This window comes from Dermochelys coriacea, chromosome 1, assembly GCF_009764565.3.
Source record: "Dermochelys coriacea isolate rDerCor1 chromosome 1, rDerCor1.pri.v4, whole genome shotgun sequence".
Lineage (NCBI taxonomy): Eukaryota > Metazoa > Chordata > Testudines > Dermochelyidae > Dermochelys > Dermochelys coriacea.
In genome coordinates, this window is record NC_050068.2 from 122,827,520 (window position 1) to 122,849,286 (window position 21,767).

The following is a 21,767-nucleotide window of genomic DNA, read 5'->3' on the forward strand; positions in this document are numbered from 1 at the left end:
AATGGAGCTCCTTTCAGCTTTTTGCAACTCCATTTGTTCAATCATACTGAGAAAACACTCCCATTTTTGTCCTAACCCCTGGGAGAGAAGGAAGAAATGCTCTCTGCTGTCCCAAAACTGGCTTCAAAATTAGGGTAAGAGTTGAAATACCACTATGTTTAGCTGGCTGAATACAGAGAATCTCATAAGGGTGAGAACAGCTTAGATTCTGCATGAGTGAACAAGCCTCTGGTACATACTGAAAGAAAGTCACAAGCCTAAATGTATCAGATTAAGGAAGAGATCAGAATCACATTTGTATATTCCTGCCCTAAGTTAATTGGCAGGGCTACCTTTGAGAAGATGCAAGCAACAGAAAAGCACCATTAATGGAGAATTATACGTTCAAATCTTGTGTACAGAAGAAATTTATTTACAATGGAAAAGCTACACAAGCGATAAATATGACACATCAGTGTACAGTTCTGACTGGTAACACCTTCCTGCAGGCAGTTTTAGATCACTCGCTCTTTATCACTAACTTGAATGCAAAGATATAGCATGCCAATAAAAAAAGGACAGGCAAGCTAAGCAATTTGGTTATTTTATTTAAAATAGTCAGTTTGTTCATTTTTCTTTAATTGTCTGTTGTGGTTATAGAGACTGTGTGCATAGCCAGTTCACCTCCCTAGCAACCTTTACTATTAGGCCCACAGTTGCCAACCAACTCTCTCTCTTGCATAGAACAACATTTTTCATAACCTTGCTGTGCAGTGTTAACTTGCAGGAGGATTTTTAAAGCAAGAACATTCTGATATTACCTTTCCTCCAACTCAAGAAAATAAAAGGCACCTTCAAAACTGATTACTTTTTAAACTGTACTGTAACAAGACAAAAAATGCCAAATTCGTTGCATATGAAAATCATCTGGAAACACATTACCTGTCTCTGAAGTGATGCAGCAGTGAAAGATTCATGTCCCTCCACAATTTTCATTAGCAAAGTTATCCACTGAGATGTGCTAAGCGTGCTGCACATCTGAGGCATGAGTGCTATACTTCGAATGAATCCTAACGTGCACCAGCTTCTATGCTGCTCTTTATAAACCAACTTATTTGGCAATGAAGCTGGAAATAAAAATACATGAACAGCTGACTTTTCTGCCATTGTACCACAATTTTTCGAAGTGATTCACTTTGTTAGACAGATCTTAAAGCTCTGCTACAAAATTACCCCTAAATATAAAGTTAATTAGCTGACTTCCAATTTAGTTGAAAGTCCATTAAGAATTAATTTCTGGCATACTCCAGGAAAGAGAATGTCTCTCGCAAGCAAATTCTCACCCACACACTGACTACACTACCTTACAATTCTGTCCATTTTGGAAAAGTTACTAGTATTATAAAGATGACGAATATCATCAAATTTATGATTCACCTGATAAAGTCATGCTGTCCTTCCTAACCTGAAAAGTCCTTTTTGACTTAAGATTCCTTATAACGAAAGCCATTTACTGGTTGGACTGTCTGGGCTTCGTACAGTGTGCGGCACACCAGCACTAATAGAGAAATGCATGTTCTATCCACAAAACAATTTGTGATGTTTCCACAAATACGTAAAATTGATGCTTTGAGAAGGTCTAAATGTTACTGAACTTGGACCTTAAAAGACTAGGAATTAAATAAAGGAATTACTGCAAAAACAGGTAAGATATACCACCTGAAAGCTGATGGGTTTATTTGTTCAGACTATGCCACGTAAAACATACTTGATTTATCTATCGTTCCACTCTCCACCAACATGCGAAGCAATCCACACAAAGTTCTGGTTGCTTCATTCTGCATAACTTCAGCATGGACTCCAGCAGAGAGAGAGAGTGTCTGTAACAGGTTCACGGTACTCATCAGCATCGTGGAAGTGGGGTGAAGATTCCTTTCAGCTTGTTCTCCCTCTGAAGCAAGAGACAAAAAGATATAGGATTACTTTAGTAACAAGCTAACACGGTAAACAAAATGTTCTGAAAAAGGCAAAAGAACTGCAATTCTTTGAGATGTATGTCCCTATGAGTGCTTTACTTCAGGTGCACATGCAACTCTCAAACACTTGATTAGAGATTTTCCACTAGTAGTACCAGTCTGGCCCGCACACATGCCTTATGCCTCCTCACACTGGACACTGAGGCTATACAGAAACGTGCAGGCAAACCTCCCTCAGTCCCTTCTCTGTGGAAACATTCGAGTGAAGAACAGTCTGAAGAGAAGGGAAGATTGGGAAAGCAGTAGAGCACCCCCAAGGGTATACATATCTCAAAGAACTGAAGTTACTACACAAAGTGAGTAACCTCTTCTTCAAGTACTGTCTCTATGGATGCTCCATTTCAGGTGACTTCTGAGCAGTTTCCACAGGGGAAGGAGGGAGCATTGGAACTGAGTCCAGAACTGAAGACAGTACTGCAGTACCAACTGCCAGATCAGATCTGACAGCATGGCTTAAAGCGTAGTGCTTTGAAAATGCCCGTATGGAAAAACTCATATAGTAGCCCTACATATATCAGACACTAGTACTTTCTAAAGCAATGCCATGTATGTTGCTTGTGACCTGGTAAAATGTGCTGTCACCCCTTGAGGAAGAGAAGGATGAACTGTGCAACCCACATCCATTTTCTATTTATCTCCTCTCACAGGAAGCAGGCATTCCTGACAACCCTGCACTCCAACAGATTGATGTGGAGATTTGTTTCGGAGTTGCCCATTTCCCCAGAGCTGCGAAAGCACTGAGAGGAGCTCCCCATCCCCACAATGATGCATCTGTTAAAATTAGTGATGGAGCAGGGCAACAGAAAGGAAGACTCTCACAGATATTGAGTTGATCTCTCCACCAATCCAGGGAATTCCTCACTTAAATAGGAACTGTCACCTGTTTGTCCAAGGTGTGTCCTACTGAATAGGACATTCTGAGCCAACCTTGAAAACAGTGAAACATAGCCTTGCAAAATCAGTCACAAAAGTGCAAGTTGTCATGTGTCCCCAGAGCTGAAGACAGTTCCTTATAGTGGTGCAAGGATTCCATTGAATTGTCCATACCAAACCTGACATGGTTATGAACCTATCTAAGGGAAGGCAGGCTTTGAACTCGTCAACAGCCAGGGAAGCCCCTATAAACTGTATCTTAATTATGGGGGTTAAATGTGGATGTCCTTACATTTAGCTCAAGACTCAACTCCTAAGGAGCAAGGGACATCTGGGTGGAAGATAATACTGCTTCATAAAAATGGCCCTTGAGTAGCCAGTCAACTAGGATCACCACCCCTATTGCCAGGACCTTGGAGAACACCCTTGGGGCCAAGGAAAGATCAAGGGGGAGCACTTGGTATTGAAACTGATCCTGGCCTATAGAGAATCACAGATCTATCCTGTGCAAAGGGTATATTGTGATATGAAAATATGCATTTTGTAGGTCGACTGAAAATCAATCCCCCTTCTCCAGTGAAAGAACTCACTCATCCTGAAATTGTAAGGCTTTATAAACTTGTTTAGAAGTCTTAGATCTAATATCAGTCTCCACCCTCCATCCCTCTTTGGTACAAGGAAATACTTTGAGTAAAACCCTTTGTCCATGTGAAGAGGAGGAGACTATTGCTCCTCACTAGAGGAAAAAGATCACCTCCTTTCTCAACACAAGCTCATGAGCGGGGGTCCCTGAAGAGGGATGGGGAAAGGAAGGGTGGAAAATGGATGTTATGACCTCTATGACTCACTTGTCTATATATAGTATAGCCTCTACGCATGTTGGAAATAAGAAAGGCGTCTCCAAAGGGAGGGTGGTGGTCAAATGAACACAACTATAAAACTAGACATGGGGGAGTATTTGAACCCCCAACCGACCCTGTCAAAACTGTTGCATAGAAGATGGTTGGGTGGTTGTGGAAAAAAGGGTGGGTGGCCCACTTTCTCTGAAATTTGTGTCTTTTCCTGTGGAAGCACAGTGGATCTATGGAATCCAGAGAACTGAGCAGGAGGTGATCTCTGGGCAGTTTGTGACCTACTAAACAGTTATCTGTAGGTGTATAAATGCCCAGGAAATGTAAAGTGGCTCTAGAGTCCATCAGCGTCCTCCATCTGTGGTCTCCAAGAAAAGCCTACAACCATTGAAGGGGAAGTCCTCAGCAGTGTTCTATATTTCTCACTGAAACACCAGGAGCTAGAGCCATGATGCCCTGCACATAAATACTGTCGTGGATACTTGAAGAGTGGTCCTGGCCAATAATTGGCCCTCTGAAATGTTGAACTAGAATTGTTCCTTATGGTCCTGTGGCAGGTGTTCAATAAAGGCCATCAGTCTATTATAGTTCATGAAACTGTATTTGACCATTACTGCCTGATGGTTCTGAATTCTGAACTGCAGAGTTGCTCATTAATTGAACTTCTGGCCAAGTAGATCCAGTCTCTTACGATCCTTGTCACATGGAGCAGAACTTGAGAAGTATTGCCTATCCTGCTTTTTTACTGCATCCACTGCCATGGTCGGGGGATGGAGAACAAGATATCAGAGTCCTCCGGGGGAACACAATACTTTTTATCTTCCATTTTACACATTGGTGGAATAGCAGCAGGTGTTTGTCAGACAGTTTTAGCTGAATCCAGGAGCACCCTGTTGATGGGTAATACCATCCTGGAGGGCAATGCTGACTGAAGAATATCCCGCAGTTTGTGATGTGAATCCCTGACCTCTTCGAGTGGAATCTGAAGAGAGTCAGTTACCCAACTTATTAGGTCTTTAAATTTCTGGAAATCATCAGCCATGTAAGGTGGTGGAGGCATAACTGCTTTGGCTGAAGACAAGGATTAAATGGGTGTTTGGGGGTGGCCTCTTTAGCCACCCTGGATTCCTGTTCCTCAAATGTCTCCTCCTGTGTGGGGAAAGAGGGGTGTGGTTGAAGAGTATAGAACTGAATAAGCCTAGTCTCCCTCTGAGACAGTACTAGTGGTCTGGAGAGCTGCTATCAGTAAGCAGGCCAGGGATCCCAATATAGCCCACTGAGGGGACTCCATACAGGAGTGGGCGTGGCATGCAGAATTGTTTCCACCATCTTCGACGATGGTCACAAACTTCCCTGTGACTGTCAAACAATGGGATACGTAGGGGGAACCCTTGACCAAAATAGAAGTCCCCTTCATCCTCCTCAATAAAAATGCTGAGGCCCCCAGAGAAAAAGGCAAAGAGTCCTGCAGTACTGGGGAAAGGAAGATGCTCATTACCTATGAGGAGCAGGGATTGCAGCTCATCTGTTACTTGCATTGCTAAATTCTTGCCGTACTAAGTAAGGAATCGGTACCGATGTGGTGGCTGAAGCTGATTGTACCACTGCTGGCGGGCATACCGATGTGGGCATTGATGGAGCCTGCTGCCATTGCTTGATCAATAAACAAGGGTAGGTGACAACTGTGGGACTAAGCCCAACAGTACCAGACCCAGGTGCTTATGCTTCCCCGCTTAGTCCCTGCTAGAAGGTAAGGAAGCCCTGTCAGTGCCATGTCTCTGTCTTGAGTTCTGGGGCTTTACAGTTCTGCCAGTACCAGAAGGGGAGTCCTTTGACCCCCACAGTACCTAGCCAAGAGGTTGAAGCTTCAGAGACCACAGATCTGACAGGAGACCCAAGCTTTTTCAGAGCAGGCTCCTTCTAATGAGTCCTTACTCCTCTTTTTGGGAGCCTTCTCAGAAGCTTTCAACAATCTCCCGTTCTTACTGGAAGCCTACGCCACGGTCAAAAGGGGAATGCATCTGTCCAGAGACAGACATTCCAGGGGTCGGGGTGGGGGTGCCCTCCTGACCTGACTCGGATATTTGTTGAAGTGAGCGCTCCGTCCTTAACAGTCTGAACTTAATCTCCCTGTTTTTCCTTGTCCTAGACTTGAGGGCTAGGCAGAAATTGCACTTCTGGGAGACATGAGCATAAGCAGCTTAAATAAATTTGTAAGTCTCTAAGGTGCCACAAGTACTCCTTTTCTTTTTGCTGGTATCTATGTTAACAACCTTGCAGAACCTGTCTGTGTATGAATGAATGTGTGAATAAATATAAAATTGAATGGAATGTTATAGCTATAACTAACTGCTTACTCTGATTCTTTCTGTATTCACAATAAATGTGGCATTTTGCCTTTTCCCCTTTAATAAGATCCTGCTGGTTTTTATTTTATTGGTATAACAACGTTATTCACGTAGCTGAAGCTGCATAACTTAGATCGATCCCCCGAGTGGCTGTCGATCACAGATATAGCCTCTCGGCAGGAAAGGCAGCTTTTGTAGCCTTGCAAGCCAGGTACGCCCTGCCAGGAAGACAAGGGTCCCCAAGGAGAAAGAGGAGGGGGGGGGGGGGGAAAAAAAAAAAAAACTATTCTCTCACTACTAAAAGTTACTAACTATAACAATAAACTATACTAAGTAATCTTCAACAACAACAACAAGAATACAAAATAGTCAAGGCATACTCAAGGCAGGCACGCTAGAGCTCTGCCTCATGCCAACGTGGTAGAGAAGGAACTATATGGCCTTGGTGTCCAGTACATGGAGGCACAGGGCACATGAACAGGCCAAATAAGCACTGCTAGCATAAAATCTCTGTTCAACAGCTTGAGAGAAACACGCACACCTGACGTGGAGCACCCATGGGGACGCTACTTGAAGTAGTATGATTTTTGTAACTCTTATCATGGAAAGCATCCTATAGTTCGAACAGCATGGTATAAATTGCAAGTCATCATGTAGTGCTTGTGGATGTTTCCAAGCTCTTCCCACCACGCCATTTTTCCCATGAAAACCAACACTTCAAAAAGAGAGAAAGACAGGATGAGACACAAACCCACGTCCTAGGAATATTTATTATAATTCTGACATTAAAATTAGCACTATCATATCCAGATATGCCTGCCTTGATAAAGAACAGAAATCATAGCAGTTGGAAAATATACCCCTCCTTCCCAAATGCATGATCAGCAGACGCATGACCTTCTTATCCCTTCAAAATAACTTTTCTGTGTTGAAGAGGAACATCAGCCACATATAAATTTATGCCAGGTAAGTAAAGAAAAAGCTTTTTGGATAATTTTTTTCCTGTTGTAAAATGAGTTTTGCTGATCTTACAAAGTCCTAACACTGAAGATTCAGAAAGAAGTCTGCCTCCATTTTAACAAAGTACTTTTTCTTACCAGAATCATCCTCTGTATCAGAGTCTTCTGTTGTGGTTTGAGCTGCAGGTGGTGGCTCAGCCAGTTTGAGGTCATATTTTCCCTCCTTCCCCATCCTGTAAGAATTTGTACTGCCAGTGTCCCACTGAACCCTAATCCAGCCATCCTCTCCCAGTTCTCCAATCACACGACCCAAACCTGGAGGGGGCCCATCCTGAGAGAACAGAGAAGCTCAGTCAACCAACAACTCAAATCTATGCCAATAATGGGATGACTCAGTTATACAATTTCTCACTAATTTTCCACCAAATTTGTGCGCGCATGCGGAGTAAAACAAAATAATCCATAGTATTTTCTCAAAAACTCTTAAGATGTTTTTTCACTTTCTTATGATAGAAGTTTCATTTTAAACATTTTCAGATTAGAATGATTTTTAATTCAGATGGCAATGTGTGATAAGGAATATAGCTACTTTAAAAAAAAAAATCACATTGCAACATTTTTCACACATTGTACAAGTTCCTCACACCAGGGAGCTTCCATGATGCTGCACCCAAGCACAACTGATCCTGCTTCCTTTTAAATGGTGATTTAATAGAGAAATGTTTCAGTGAAAGAATAGAAATGAAGAAAAGAAATACAAATAGAAATGAGACCTAGTGTCGTGCTAAATATTTGTCTTTTTGTTACCTAAAAACCTGAAAATGATATAATTCACATTACGAGTCCATTAATACTGTCAGTAGATTGATCAGGCATATTACAAAACAAAAGTGGAACACAATTTTGTACCTGATCACCCCATTTCCAGTCCACCCCTCTCATCACCCTGGTTCCAATTTTCATCATGGCTGCCAGCTCTGGCCCAGACACAGGGAGCTGAACTGGTGTGGTTTCCTTCCTTGACTCTTCCAAAACTGTGGCAGAAGCTCCCCGAGAAGCGGCAATCATATCTTCTTCAACATTGTCAGAACTAGGCCCTATAGGAAACATTCATAAAAAACAAAGACAGCTTGAAACTTAAGACATGACCTTTGTCGCACCAATTAAAAACCTTTTACAACATACAGTACTTATATTAATACTTAAAATGAGAAGTTAGTATTCAGAAGACAGGCGTTAATTAGTGATGCAGTCAATTCCAGCTTTTAGAGACTATGAAATTATGTTTTTGAAAATAAAGGGATTATAACATATTATCTTTGTTCAAAATAATACAGACTAATGGAAAAGATATTAGGGAGATGTAGTCCAGCATCCAAGCAGGTCTAGTGGCAGAAAGTGTTAAATAGGTTTTTGCCACTATTTTTTGTCCAGTGAAAGGACTAGAAAATAGTTGCAGACCTTTTGGTAAGGATATAATCAAGCAAATATATTGCTGATTAATACAGCTACATGAAAGCAGAAATCTGTACATGCTTGTCTAGAGGTTCAGCTGTAGTATAATCATGTGAAAAAAATTCAAAGAAAACTAGTCTCACTCCTAGTGAACAGAGCTGGAAGCAAAGCTAAGGGGAACTTCATGGGAAGTGGCGAGGAGGAGAAAAGAGCAGGTAGTATTTAGCCTTCATATAAAACAAATGTAGCAGTCATGCAGGAGAAAGGGAATTTGGATCATTCGAATGAAAAAAGAACCTATACATTTAAGGGTTCACTCCCCAGACTCTTTCATTTCAGTATTTATCCGAGAAGAAATGAATGCAACAGGACATAAACCTGGCTGTCATTTGGTGGAAGTGAGTGAAAGCCCTTCAATACCTTAAGTTTACCATCTGTAGACAAAAGTATAAGCAATTTTATTTATTTAAATTCTCTCCCCACAATCCATCACTTTATTGAGACCAGAAGTTCAAGTGCTCTTAGCTCAAGCTCTGCCTACTTAACTCCTCAACCAGGACTGTCAAACAAAATAACAAGTGATGACACAAATGTTAAAAAAGGGAGAAAAGCGAGAGTCTGTGAAGCCCCACTGAGAACCCTACTACTGCCAATCTATTTTGTAGGGAAACCATTCGTATACTACAGTGATGGGCTGCAGTACAAAACCCTAATATGAAACAACAATTAAACTAAACACACTCCCCTAAATAGGAAACAGATTCTTATCCTTGGAAGTATGGACAGGTCCAGCTTGATGGGAGGAAAATGTCAATGGGTAACAAGTGTTCCATTCTTTGTCTTGTTACCTTATTCAGTCCATCACCTCAGACAAATAGCAAACAGTGAAAAACAAACAAAAGGAGCGTGGGAAGTAAACAAGTAAAACAAAACTAGGCTAGAAGACTGATCTTCATTTCTCAAGGAAGAGTACTAAGTTTTTTTTAATACTACTGACTGGGACACACCTTCCTTAAAGGATGAATCCTCACACACATGCAGTTCCAGCTTGCAGTGCTTGAGAAAGGTGAAAGCTGAGGGCCAAATTACTGCCTTACAGAATTCTTCATATGAAGAGAGTGAACTTTATTTAGTTGAGTAAGCCTCTATGCCTTCAGGTACTATTTAAAAATAAATAAGCTTATGTGGTATAGAATCTAAGACATCTAGCTATGGAAGTTTTAGTGTTGAACAAAACAAAGAAGAATCAAATAATATCCTCATGGGTATGTGGGTCAGTATTCCCAAAGTCTCATACCAGCATGACATGGCTGCCCAGTGAGACTAATAGGCAAACTAGAGAAACTTCACACTCTCATCTCACAATGCAGTCAATTTCCCAGGCTACTGAATCATTTAGGGAACAGACCCCAAAACAGAACTCAATAGAAACTCAATCATTAGCTAGTGAAGCCACATCTATATAGGCTTTATAGCCTTGATTCAGCATAAAGTTCTTTTGTTTACCAGTTGATTTTTATCCTTGCCAGGACTTTTCTCCATTCAAATCTGATTCTACACCTTCAGTAGTCTGCCTATATGTTATATCATTGGTCTAATCTGGTATGGCAATTCCTATGTTTACATCTATTCTGGTAGCTTGGCTCAGGTCACAATAGCCAACGTCAAACACTTCAGAGGAAAGTGCTAGAATGTCCATAAAAAGGAGAATTATGAAATATTTTTTCCTTTTCTTCCTGCTCTAAATCCATACAAGTAGTGTTAATTTTTCTGCACTTTGAAAAGGAGGAAATTTTCCATGGATGTCTAATATTTAATTCCTCAGCTTGAGTTGTTCTTCCATAGTGGGAGCACTGTATAAATACAACCATTTATAGGTCTTCATACACTGAAGAAAGAAAACTTCTTTGAGGAGCAATATATTCACCAAGATAAGCCCTCATTCTGTTCATCCATAGGTAACTGGGATGCTGGGAGCAGAAAAGAAAGTACCTTGAGATACAGCTCTGCAAGCTCCTTTCAGGAGAGACAATCACTTCTTTCCCCAATTAATTGAAAAATGTCTCTCAAAATGGCAGATGTTTAGCCTTACAAAAAGTATGAAGTTTTTCCCCAGTGGGTGATCTTAAAATGAGGCAAGCTTTTGCTGCCAATATTTGACTTTGTGTTAATCTGTGAAGAACGAAAGGTGAACAGTATGATTTTCTGTTCTGCTTTACTTTCTATTGAAGAGGCCTGCTTTGAAGAGGCCTTCCTTTCCAGCTCTCAGTGTAACAAAATGAGTCCCTACAGACTACGAATAGAAATGGCATAATTCCACCACTGGAGACTGCTGAAGCAGTACTTCAAATGAAACACCTCTTATATTTTGAAGGACATTTTTTGAATGCTAAAACTGCCTCCAATCTCTGTGTATAGAGGGGAAGCTCCCTCAGTAACAAACTAAATGAAACAATATAGCGGGAGTTGTTAAAACACCTAACATAGCTCACACAGACTGTAACGAGAACGGTCAAAGATAGATGATTCATAATGCTCATCAAGTTACAGCTGAGATAAGGAGCATATGTCAATCTAAGTTTTCCACCTCCCCCTCCACTTCACTGGCACATGTTTTTACAGATTGGGCAATAGTCTGTAAAAACTGGCTCAGATCACCAGTTCTTAACCAGTGAAGCTGTCCTACTTACAATGCAGTGGAAGTAAAAACATATACATTCTTACAAACAAAAAACTGGAAGATTTCATACCTATTAGCCGCAGTGTGGTTTGCGTCAATGCTAGCATGCCAGAGTTGAGAAGGAGGTTCAAGGTGTTGGCACCATGCTGTAGCGTCAACATGTTGAGCATGACCAACAGAAAACGTGCTTGTGGAATGGTCCCAAGACTTGGGCCGGCAGCACTCTCATTAGTAATGGTTTGCAGAGGAACAGGTTGGATACCTAGTTCAGAATTAGTATACCTTTAAGTAAATATAAATAATGCAGAACAAATTAATGCATAAGAGCTACAGTTAAATAAATTACAAAATGTGAACAGTTTAAAATGATCATACTTTACCCTTGGCTTAAGGAACCCCCATAATGGAAGTTCCAAGATATAGAGAGTAGTGACTGGTTATTTAAGTTCTGTAACCTATCAGGAAACCAAGAACATTGTCCTAAATATTGGGAACTCAGCTTAATTTGGGGCGGGAGACGGGGAGAGAGGGAGAGAAAAAGGGCACACTTCTATACAAATACTCAGCGGCATGAAGAAAGAGTAAGACATTAAAATGTGCTGTTCAGCTAGTACATGAAATCAATTATATTTAAACCAGAGTTTTTGATTCAACAACAGAAGACTAAGGCTAAGATTAAAGCTCACCTAGTTCTTTAAATCTGACATTAGCATCCAACAAGATGTTTCGGACATTTTGAATAGCCCATGCATACAACTTTCCAAAAGTTACTTCCAGCAGCATTCTATTAAATGGTGGGATCAGATCAACATCCTTCAAACAGTCTGTGAGCGGTTCCCTTTATTTAAAAAAGGAGGAGGACAAAAAAAAGATTTTATAGTCTCTCTCCCTGTCCCCAGTCAGAAACCTATTAAAAGTGAAAAAGCCTGTTTACCCTATATTGATCCCCTCTGGAATAAGCCTCTGCCATCCACAGAACATAGCATATTGCACAGATGGGAGTAAGAAGCTTTTAGTTGCCAGTTTCAGAATTGTATCTATCCCCTCCAGACGAACTTCTGCTCTTTCTAACTGCAATCAATAAAATCAATCAACAAGTCAATAAATGTTTGTGTAATTGCTTAAGCATGAAAACCCATTTTTACTCATTTTACCTGTTTCAATAAACATTTTCTCATCTTTTCTACATCTACTGGCTCTTCTTTCAGTGCAAATTCAACAATGGTGTTGAGGAGAGCAGACTGGGGATACAAGCCTTGGACATTTTGCTTCAGCCATTTATATTTGTGAACACCTGTAACTGTACTCAGAAGTGGTTGCCATTTATCCTGTTAATTGGGGAAAAAGTATTAAATTAAGCAAACTAATTCCATAAGAAAACAAGCTGAGAGTATTGTACATGCGCCAATATCCAAATTAAAAAAATATTTTAAAATCAGACTTCAAACTAAGAAAAAGATTCATATATTGGTGTAATGAATACCATTCTCAGATATATTAGGCATCATTTCAATGCCTTGGAACTTAAAGTGACAAAGCAACTAGCTTGATTTATTTTGAAGTGAAGTCAAGGGGTTAAACGTTCTTTTAAATAACAAGCTGGAGGAAGCTTGTCTTTAGCAATTGAGAGCTCATGGCATACAAGCTTGTTTTAAAACTATACTACAAATTTAATTAAAACATGAAGTAGCCATTCTGTACTTGATATTAAGATGACAATTACTTATTCCAAATGCATCTGCCAGAATTACCGGATTGTGATAACGTGCTATTCACTGTCATAGGGTTTTTTTCTATAGTTCTCTTTTATTCAGAAGAGAAATTCAATAACTGGACTCTACCTTAGGTGACTTGACTGGTATGGGCCTTTTATCTACAGACACAGGACTATGGGGTACAACACATGACTCTTCTAAGTCACTCTCATTTCCAATTTTGGATTCTTCCACATCAGCAGATTCAGATTTTTTTGGCACTAGAAATAAAAAAAATTACATTGGAAAGATTTAGATTTGCATGTTAAGATAATCATGTATTTATTCTATTTTACAGTAAAAATAAAAAAGCTGATCCTAAAAGGTGCCCACTTGATTTAAACATACCAATAAAACAAATGATTGTTGCAGATGGTTTGTATTATGCCATCTTTGAAATACCATTAAAAATGTAAGTTTTCTAGAGTCATAAGAGGATTTAAACAAACACACAGCTCTGAAAATGTAGGACAGTTTCAAACAGAACAAACTCAAATTGAAAATCAGTGACCCAAAACACAAGGTATTTTGCTTTTCATATCTTCATAAGACTTTGGAAAAAACTAGTTGGGAAATGCATTACACTTGCATACACAGAAAATGGTTAACCCAAGGGTAGATGAAACATTTTATGAAAGCGTGCATGTCAAGAACTGTTTAATTACGCATTACTTCAAACAGGAGCCTTTGAACTTGCTTAGCATACATCATCATTATGTAGTTGTATGGGGGGGGGGAAGCTGTTCGACTTGCTCAGATTACATCTTTAACCAACATTAAATAATTTTCAGAAGTGCCAAATTAATCATCTTCATGACTAGAGTATTACACAGACATACAGAAAATCTCCAAATGTTTACATTCAAATTTGAAGCATGGAATCTTTATTACGCACAAACTTTATTAAGAACAGTGATGATTTTGATATGTTCTATGATAAGCTTGAATCTTTAAAAGACAATGCTAGTAATATTTTATAATTTCATCATATTTGGTGTTTCATTATAACGGGTCGGCAACCTTTCAGAAGTGGTGTGCAGAGTCTTCATTTATTCACTCTAATTTAAGGTTTCGCGTGCTAGTAATACATTTTAATGTTTTTAGAAAGTCTCTGTCTATATGTCTATTATGTAACTAAACAATTGTTGTATGTAAAGTCAACAAGGGTTTTAAAATGTTTAAGAAGCTTCATTTAAAATTAAAATTAAAAAATGTAGATCTTATCAGTTTACTGCAGTGGTCCTTAACCTGGGGTCCAAGATGCCCTTTCTGGGGGTGCGAGACATTCAAGATTTTTTTAGAAGGTAAATCATTGAAAACGCAAATTAAGCACAGGCACACAAGTACAACTACTTTGTTTAATTAAACCTATGTATTTATTAACATTATACATTTTAACGATTACTATAATATATAAAGTTTAAGTTTTTAAGGTAATTGTAGTGTAATTTTTGATAAGGGGTGAGAACATATTTTGAGAATTACAGACCGTTAGCAGGCTGAGCGGAGCCAGTGTAGTGTATTAAATTGCTCTCCACAGGAATGTGCTACTTATGGTGTACTACTTATCATGCTGCTCAGAGCACCAGGACTGGCAGCCATAAGGGCACGGGGAACAGGATTGGATAGGCGTGGGAGTCCTGGGAGGCCTGTCAGGAATCGGGGGGGTGTGGATAGGCGTCAGGCCACAGGGGAGCCTGCATGGGTGGAGGGTTCTGAAGGAGGCAGTCAGGGGGCAGAGGGTCCCGGGAGGGGGTGGTCAGGGGACAAGAAGCGGAGGCTGAGGGGGGGCTAAAGGGTCAGAGGTTATGAGGGGGGCAGTCAGGGGCGGGAAGTGGGCCGGCTGTTTGGGGAGGCACAGCCTTCCCTACCCTGGTGTAGCGTATTAAATTTCTCCCCGTAGGAATGTGCTACTTACCGTGTACTACTTACAGCGGCCAGTCCTGGTGCTCCACAAGTAGCACATTCCTAACGGGAGAAATTTAATACACTACGCTGGCGGATAGAACCCCAGACTGGCGGCGGCCTGAGCGGCTCAGCCCATCGTCAGTCTGGGATTCCGGCTGCCAGCTCCTGCCAGCCCCACTCAGCCTGCTGCCGGCCCAGGATTCCATTCACCCAGGCCAGCAGCAGGCTGAGCGGGGGGTGGAAGCTGGGACCCTGGCTGGAAGCAGCGTGCCAGTAGAAATCGGCTCCTGTGCCACCTTTGGCACGCATGCTGCAGGTTGCCGACCCCTGCATTATAATGCAACTCATTAGCTATATGTCATTTATCAAATCATTTTATGTGAAAAAGGATCCCATTTGAAGTCAAACCATGTCAAGCCAAACTCAGCCAGATTGAGAGGTACAGGTTTTTTTAAATGAATGGGAAAGCAGGAAACAAGCACCACTCTAACCTGAATTTCTAGACTAGTTCACAGTCTGGACTTTAGAAATTAATATTTACCTCTTTACAAAAGTTTGTCAAAGCCCAGTAAAAAAACTAGTAGACCCGATATTTCAACAGAACCCAAACATCCTCACTGTCCTAACAAAGAAGTGTTACTTGTATGTACAAAGCTCTGAGGGGGAGTTGGTTCTTTTATTTTGTTTTACTACAGTATCACTATTCTCTTACCTCTTTTTTTTCTTCTCTCTCGAATTATTTTCTGAGCTATCCTCCTCCATCGGGGCAAAGAACTCAGAAGTTTAAATTTTGACATTATGGAGATATCATTGCAGACTGCAGGACGCAATTCATTGAACAGGAACCTCAAACGTTCAATGACAGGAGCACAAACTTCCTTGTAGGAGCGGCCTTGTTCCTGATGAGTCTAAAACAGAAATGGAAACAGATTATAAACTTAAGAGAATAAAATTGAAAGGAGTCAATTGCCATTTTTAATAATTAAAGTTGAAGAGAAGTTAGACACAGGTGGTTGGAGGCTTACCTTAATTAGCGAGCATTTTGCTTGATAGACAACACGACATACATCTACTACAGATTTTGGTAAGGTTCTGTGTTTGACTTGGTCAACTCCCAGGGTACCAGGATGTACTAGAGACAATGCCACATGACCTTAATGAGAAAAAACATACTAAGAATATCTATTTCTAAGATTGAGGGGCCTGGGAGTTTAAAAAAAAAAAGTGCTCTGGAACAGCCAAGTCTACTTACCTAAATCTTCATGCTTTAGAAGACAACATAAGAGTAAACGTCCTACTTCTTCCACAGGATGCTCAGGAGGGAATGTGATTGGTGTTGTCAAGTGACATTGTTTGCAGTACCTCTCTACTTGACATAAAAAGTCCTGCAAACAAACACTAAAGTCAAAGAAACAGCACTATCTAACTCTTCAGGTATAGTAATGTAGAACACTACAGCCAGCATTCAAGTGAAAACTCAATATCATCCTGGGCTAAATACATTCAGAAGCCACAGACAAGATATTTCTCAGTCCAGGATAGGAGTCACTGCTACTCTGAAACCTAATTTACTAGAAGTCCAAACAAGCTATTATACCAACAGCAATCCATACTGTCACTCCAGTTCTGAGGACAATAGCCCATCAGAAGGCTCATTATACACAACATGGCAACAATGAGCACAGTTGTAACAGCTTCTGATCTGTTCTCCAGCTTACCAGGCCACTTAAACCCAGTCTTAATATTTCCTCCCAAGAATATTTCAAAATTATATCTCGACACTGGGTTTGGATTGGAATCATGGGGTTAGAAATGGAGATGGACACTTGTGGACATATTGAGGTGTACCAAGGGCAGTAACCAATCTGAGCACAAGACTTGCATAATCAATCTACTAAGAAATAACTATACAATTACATAAAAATCTAAAACTGTGAGAGTGCAGAAGACTATATAACTGAGAAAGATGGGTACAGATGTGGTCGCTAAGTACACAGCACCTCCGCACTTTGACTGGGAGATAGTTGCATCTTAGTACAACTTTTTTTTTTTAATAAACCTTTCACAATTTTTTTTTTTTTTTTTTACCTTCACAGTGTGATCCTGAATATTGTTATCTGCAATGGCTTGCAGAAATGGTTGTGAATGATCACTCAACGTTAGTCGATGTGAATATAGTTTTGATTTGTTTGGAGTAGTGTTCCCAGGTGAACTGCAGTGGTCTTCATCTTTCTCCTCATTGTAACTGTAATGTATCTGACTGGTCTGCAAGCCTCCAGAGAAGACAGATGACTTAAGCCATTCTAACAAGAGGGAAAAGAAAATGCAAATGTAAGTCTTTCTGCCAGGCAAAGCTATGTCACTAAACTAAATAATCCTTCTTTAAAACAAAAGATGAAATTTACTTGCAAACATGAGTAAATTTAGAAGACTTTCATACTTATTTGGTGAAGTTTAATCAGAAAAAATAAATGACAAATTATTTGTAAATTAAGTAAGGTAACATCTTAACCAAGCCACTACAGGGAGCCACTTCTCACCTGAGGCCATCAGCTGTGATGAAGCCATGAAAATCTTAGCAATTATTCTAAGAACAGCCATACTGGATCAGAATCATGGTCCTTCTGGTCCAATATGACAGCAGCCAGTTCCAGATGTTTCAGAGGAAGGTGCAAGAAACCCCACAGTAGGCCAACATGGGATAATCTGCTCTTCCACCCAATGAAGGATTTACCCTAACTCCTAATAAGAGATCGGTTTAAACCCTGAAGCATGAGGTTCCCATAGTCTTGTTACCATTAAGTATTAAAACTCCGGATATTCCTGTTATCCAAATCATCATCAAGTCCCTCTCTGAATCTTGTTCAAGTTCTTGGTCAAGGACAGATAAATAGCATGATACTGAGCCTTCTTTTAAAAACTCACGATGAGTCCCAGAAGTGCATACAGAAGGGTATATGAAGCATGCAGGTCTACTAGAGTTTGACATAAGTGTTGTGAGACTCAATCCCATAATGTCTTACATGTGTAGACACACTAGTAGCCCCACTGAAGTGAACTGAACTACTCAAATGCATAACTCTGCAGCACTGTAGACAAAAGACTAACTTCTTTTCCCCACTGAAGTACTTGAATTCAAGTGGCAAAAACAATACTGGTTCCATGGTTGGCCCCCTTACACAAACTAAAGAAATGACTTTTAAAAAGCAGAAATCCAGACCAGTAAACCAAAGTGGTTTAGAAGACAACCAGTAAAATATTAAATTGAAAAGGGAAGGCAATGAATGTAGAGGGGATAAGGAATGAAAGTATCCATAAAGGATTCCTTCTCTCACTTCATCTGCTGTCAAAAAAGTCCGAATGGGAAGAGAGCACATAACACACTGTTCTGAAAGCTACAAAGCAAGGAAATACACAAAAGAACAGGCACTTAATCATCTGAAAAGTGAATCAATTACACAAACGGAGGCAAAAGAGAGCTGCATGTCTGCAACAGAAAGAGAAAACTGAGAGGAACAGCCAAAGAAAGAAAAAAAGTTTTTCGTGTACTAAGAGTTTTCTAATGGTAAAAGAAAGAACAGGAAAAAGTCTTTAGGCTATGTCCAGAAGAAACTGAGGCGGGGAAAAAAAAAAAAAAAAGCTATATTCCTGATTAAATTACATTGACAATAGTCTGGTCCAGCATATTAGGGGAAGCATGCAGAGGTACTGTACACAATCCATTTCTTCTAATTTAACTGAAAATAAGTTCTGCTTACTGGCACATTCAACCTCCACAGGAGAAAGCGGTGTACTCATTGCAAGGTAGGAAGCATGCAGTCCAAGAAGAAGACCCAGATTTCTTTCTGTGTCTATGAGAGGTGATGACAGACTGCCAAGATCTGGTGTTGTAATCACTTCCTGGTCAGGCTAAACATAAGAAATATCAAACCGAGGCCAAAAATAAATTCCAACAAGAGTCTAAAAACAGAACTATTCTTTATTAATATAAACAAATTTTGAAGAAGTAAACTATTAATACAATCATAAGTTAAATTTCATTAAGTGCAATACTGTCTCTCTCAATTAGTCATTTGTAACCCAAGTTTTTGCTTCATATCTTTGACTAAAACTGGCATCAATCCTACAGAAAAAGTAATTTCTCCAGATCGTTTATTATCCTACATATGGTGTGCTATGAAGTATATTATATTTCTACCTCCATATATTGGCCAACACAGAAGGCATGCATCGACTCTCTTGTATCCTCAAATTGCAAAGCAGCTTCCAAAGCAACAACTGGGTCCTCACCTGCAAACTGAGCTAGAAAAAAAGAATATTCAGTAGTTCTATAATATCTAAAGAGCTATTTACGGTAATTAATTTTAAAACAAAAACCTGTGCTCCTTCAATTCAAGAGCTGAAACTCACCAAGTATACTATTCCCAGTTAAAGACTGGGTCTGAAAATCTTTTATATCATACACTTTCCCATCAATCACTGTCCAGAAGCCTCCATCTTTATTATGGTTCTCTAGATCAGCTTTACGTATAAGTGTTACCTCCTCATTATTTCTGCAGCTCTGGCCAGTAAAAAATGAACCTGTTGATTTAAAACAAACATATATTGCACACATTTTAGTTTTTGAAAATTAGCACTGACAATAACAAAATTGCACTAGGGTAATCTTATAAACAATACAATCTGTGAAGGTGAGGGAGCGTTATCCTAGACCCCCACCCGTTTGTCTCCCACAAACGCAACTGGCAGACACTTCCGTAAGCTTTATACTTATACCACACACCAGCGGACAATATAATCCAGCTGCGCAGAAATGTAGCAAATCCCAGGTTGTCTACCCCTCGCTTCCTTTTCGGGTAGTGTGGAAAGCACTGAATACCACAAGTATGACTTCAGTTGGTAGCACGGTGGTATTTAGACTGGACAGAGGTGCCATTATCTGATACTTTACAGTTTTAAAGTGGAGAAAGTCAGTAAAAACAAGATCAAAGTACTTGTTTGAGGCCTGGATCATTTAGCTATTCCAAAGCTTGGAGAATGAACAAGTCCAACCTCACTTTTAGAGACCACTATGAGCAAGCACAGAGGATAGAAAGAAATTCATAGATTTGAATGCCATAAAGAACCATTAGATCATCTATCAGAGTAGCAGCCGTGTTAGTCTGTATTCGCAAAAAGAAAAGGAGTACTTGTGGCACCTTAGAGACTAACAAATTTATTAGAGCATAAGCTTTCGTGAGCTACAGCTCATTTCATCGGATGCACCGATGAAGTGAGCTGTAGCTCACGAAAGCTTATGCTCTAATAAATTTGTTAGTCTCTAAGGTGCCACAAGTACTCCTTTTCTTATTAGATCATCTAGTCCAACTTCCTGTATAAAACAGACCAAAGAATTTCACCCATTTACCCCTGAATTGAGCCCTATAACCTGTGTTTGATTTAAACTTATTTTCAATCTTGATTTGAAGACATCAAGAGATGAAGAATCCACCACTTCCCTTGGTAGTTTGTTCCAATGGTTAATTGCCTTCACTGTTAAAAGTGCATGCCTTATTTCTGATTTGAATTTGTCTGGCTTTAACTTCCAGACACTAGTTCTTGCTATATCTTTCTTTGCTAGGTTAAAGGTCCCTATAGTACCTTGTATTTTTCTCCCTGTGGAGGTACTTATATGCTGTAATAAAATCACCTCAGTCTTCTATTTTGATAAACTAAACTGACTAAGGTCCTTAAATCTCTTACTGCAAAGGATTTTTCTCCAGTCTCAAATCTTTTTATAGCTCTTCTCTATATGCTCTCCAGTTCTTCAAAAATCCTATTTAAAATGTTGACATCAGAACCACACACAGTATTCTAGTATCTTTCACCAATACCACATACACAGGTAAAAGTCACCTCCCTACTCCTACTCACTACTTCTCTCTTGTATCCAAGGAAAACCTTAGCCCTCTTTGCAACAGCTTCACACTGGAGCCCATCTTGGAGTTGTTCACTAAGATTCACTAAGATCCAGAAACCTTTTCAGTCACTGCTTTCTAAGATACAGTCCCCCAATCTGCAAGTATGGCCTACATCTTAATTTCTGGATGTATGACATTGCATTTGGCTGTATTAAAATGTGTTATTTGAATGAACTCAGCTTAACAAGTGATACAGATTGATCTGTATGACTGCCCCATCCTCATTATCTACCGCTCTGAAAATCTTTGTGCCAATTTGTGTCATCCACAAATTTTCACTTTATTGAACCTGATCGGGCCTGGAACAGACCCGTAAGGAACCCCAATAGCTACACCTACACCCATGGTTCTCCACTGACAACTACTATTTGAGATCTGTCAGTTCACCAGCTCTCTGCACTGGAACAAATGGCACTAGTGAGGCATGTATACACTGTTCAGAATGGTACAGAAGTTTGTTTTTTAAATAAAAAAAACTGATGCTGACCAAAACATTGTATTGCAGGTAGCATGGATGTTAAAACCAAAGTTTTCAGCAACTTTAGACTCCTCTATTTTTCTGCTGGGTGGGAAGGAAGGGGATCACAACACTGAGTTTCACATATGTGCTTTCCCTCATACTGTATATATACACACCAGATGGGCATTCTGGTGTTTAGCACAACAACTGTTATCGAAGAAGAGAAACATTTCACCTAAAGTACTGAAACTTTGTCAGAAGGAAGTGTAATGGCAAACACTTATTTTTGTTATGCTCCCCCTCAAAGTGCACTGTGACCCCCCTGAGCTGATTGAGTGCATGTGTCAAGGAAGGAAGGATGCCTTTTGGTCAATACTTGGGTGGCTCCATACAGGTGCACTCAAGACAAAGCCCCATTAGCACATTAGGTTTAACAGTAACCACTGGCACTTGTTCTCATCAGTGCTCAAATTTCAAGGGATGTCAGTGAAACCTCCAGTGCCT

The 21,767-nt window shown here is 40.0% G+C and overlaps 1 protein-coding gene across 6 annotated transcripts in view; it reads right to left on the reverse strand.

Moving 5' to 3' along the window:
* The window catches only part of HERC2 (HECT and RLD domain containing E3 ubiquitin protein ligase 2), a 216,607-nt gene that overhangs the window by 97,932 nt on the left and 96,908 nt on the right, over positions 1 to 21,767 (reverse strand). For all 6 annotated transcript variants that reach the window (XR_006274540.1, XM_038384377.2, XM_038384283.2 and 3 more), the window contains exons 24-39: positions 19,254 to 19,424; positions 19,042 to 19,145; positions 18,602 to 18,752; positions 16,932 to 17,146; positions 16,096 to 16,228; positions 15,869 to 15,996; positions 15,556 to 15,751; positions 13,023 to 13,156; positions 12,336 to 12,509; positions 12,116 to 12,252; positions 11,868 to 12,019; positions 11,252 to 11,443; positions 7,956 to 8,143; positions 7,185 to 7,377; positions 1,748 to 1,930; positions 922 to 1,106 (exon numbers count right to left, since the gene is read on the reverse strand). Coding sequence is in view for 5 of the 6 variants with exons in the window: in XM_038384377.2 (XP_038240305.1) it covers positions 922 to 1,106; positions 1,748 to 1,930; positions 7,185 to 7,377; positions 7,956 to 8,143; positions 11,252 to 11,443; positions 11,868 to 12,019; positions 12,116 to 12,252; positions 12,336 to 12,509; positions 13,023 to 13,156; positions 15,556 to 15,751; positions 15,869 to 15,996; positions 16,096 to 16,228; positions 16,932 to 17,146; positions 18,602 to 18,752; positions 19,042 to 19,145; positions 19,254 to 19,424 (2,636 nt within the window). In the remaining variant the exon portion in view is untranslated. The remainder of the gene's footprint in view (positions 1 to 921; positions 1,107 to 1,747; positions 1,931 to 7,184; positions 7,378 to 7,955; positions 8,144 to 11,251; positions 11,444 to 11,867; positions 12,020 to 12,115; positions 12,253 to 12,335; positions 12,510 to 13,022; positions 13,157 to 15,555; positions 15,752 to 15,868; positions 15,997 to 16,095; positions 16,229 to 16,931; positions 17,147 to 18,601; positions 18,753 to 19,041; positions 19,146 to 19,253; positions 19,425 to 21,767) is intronic.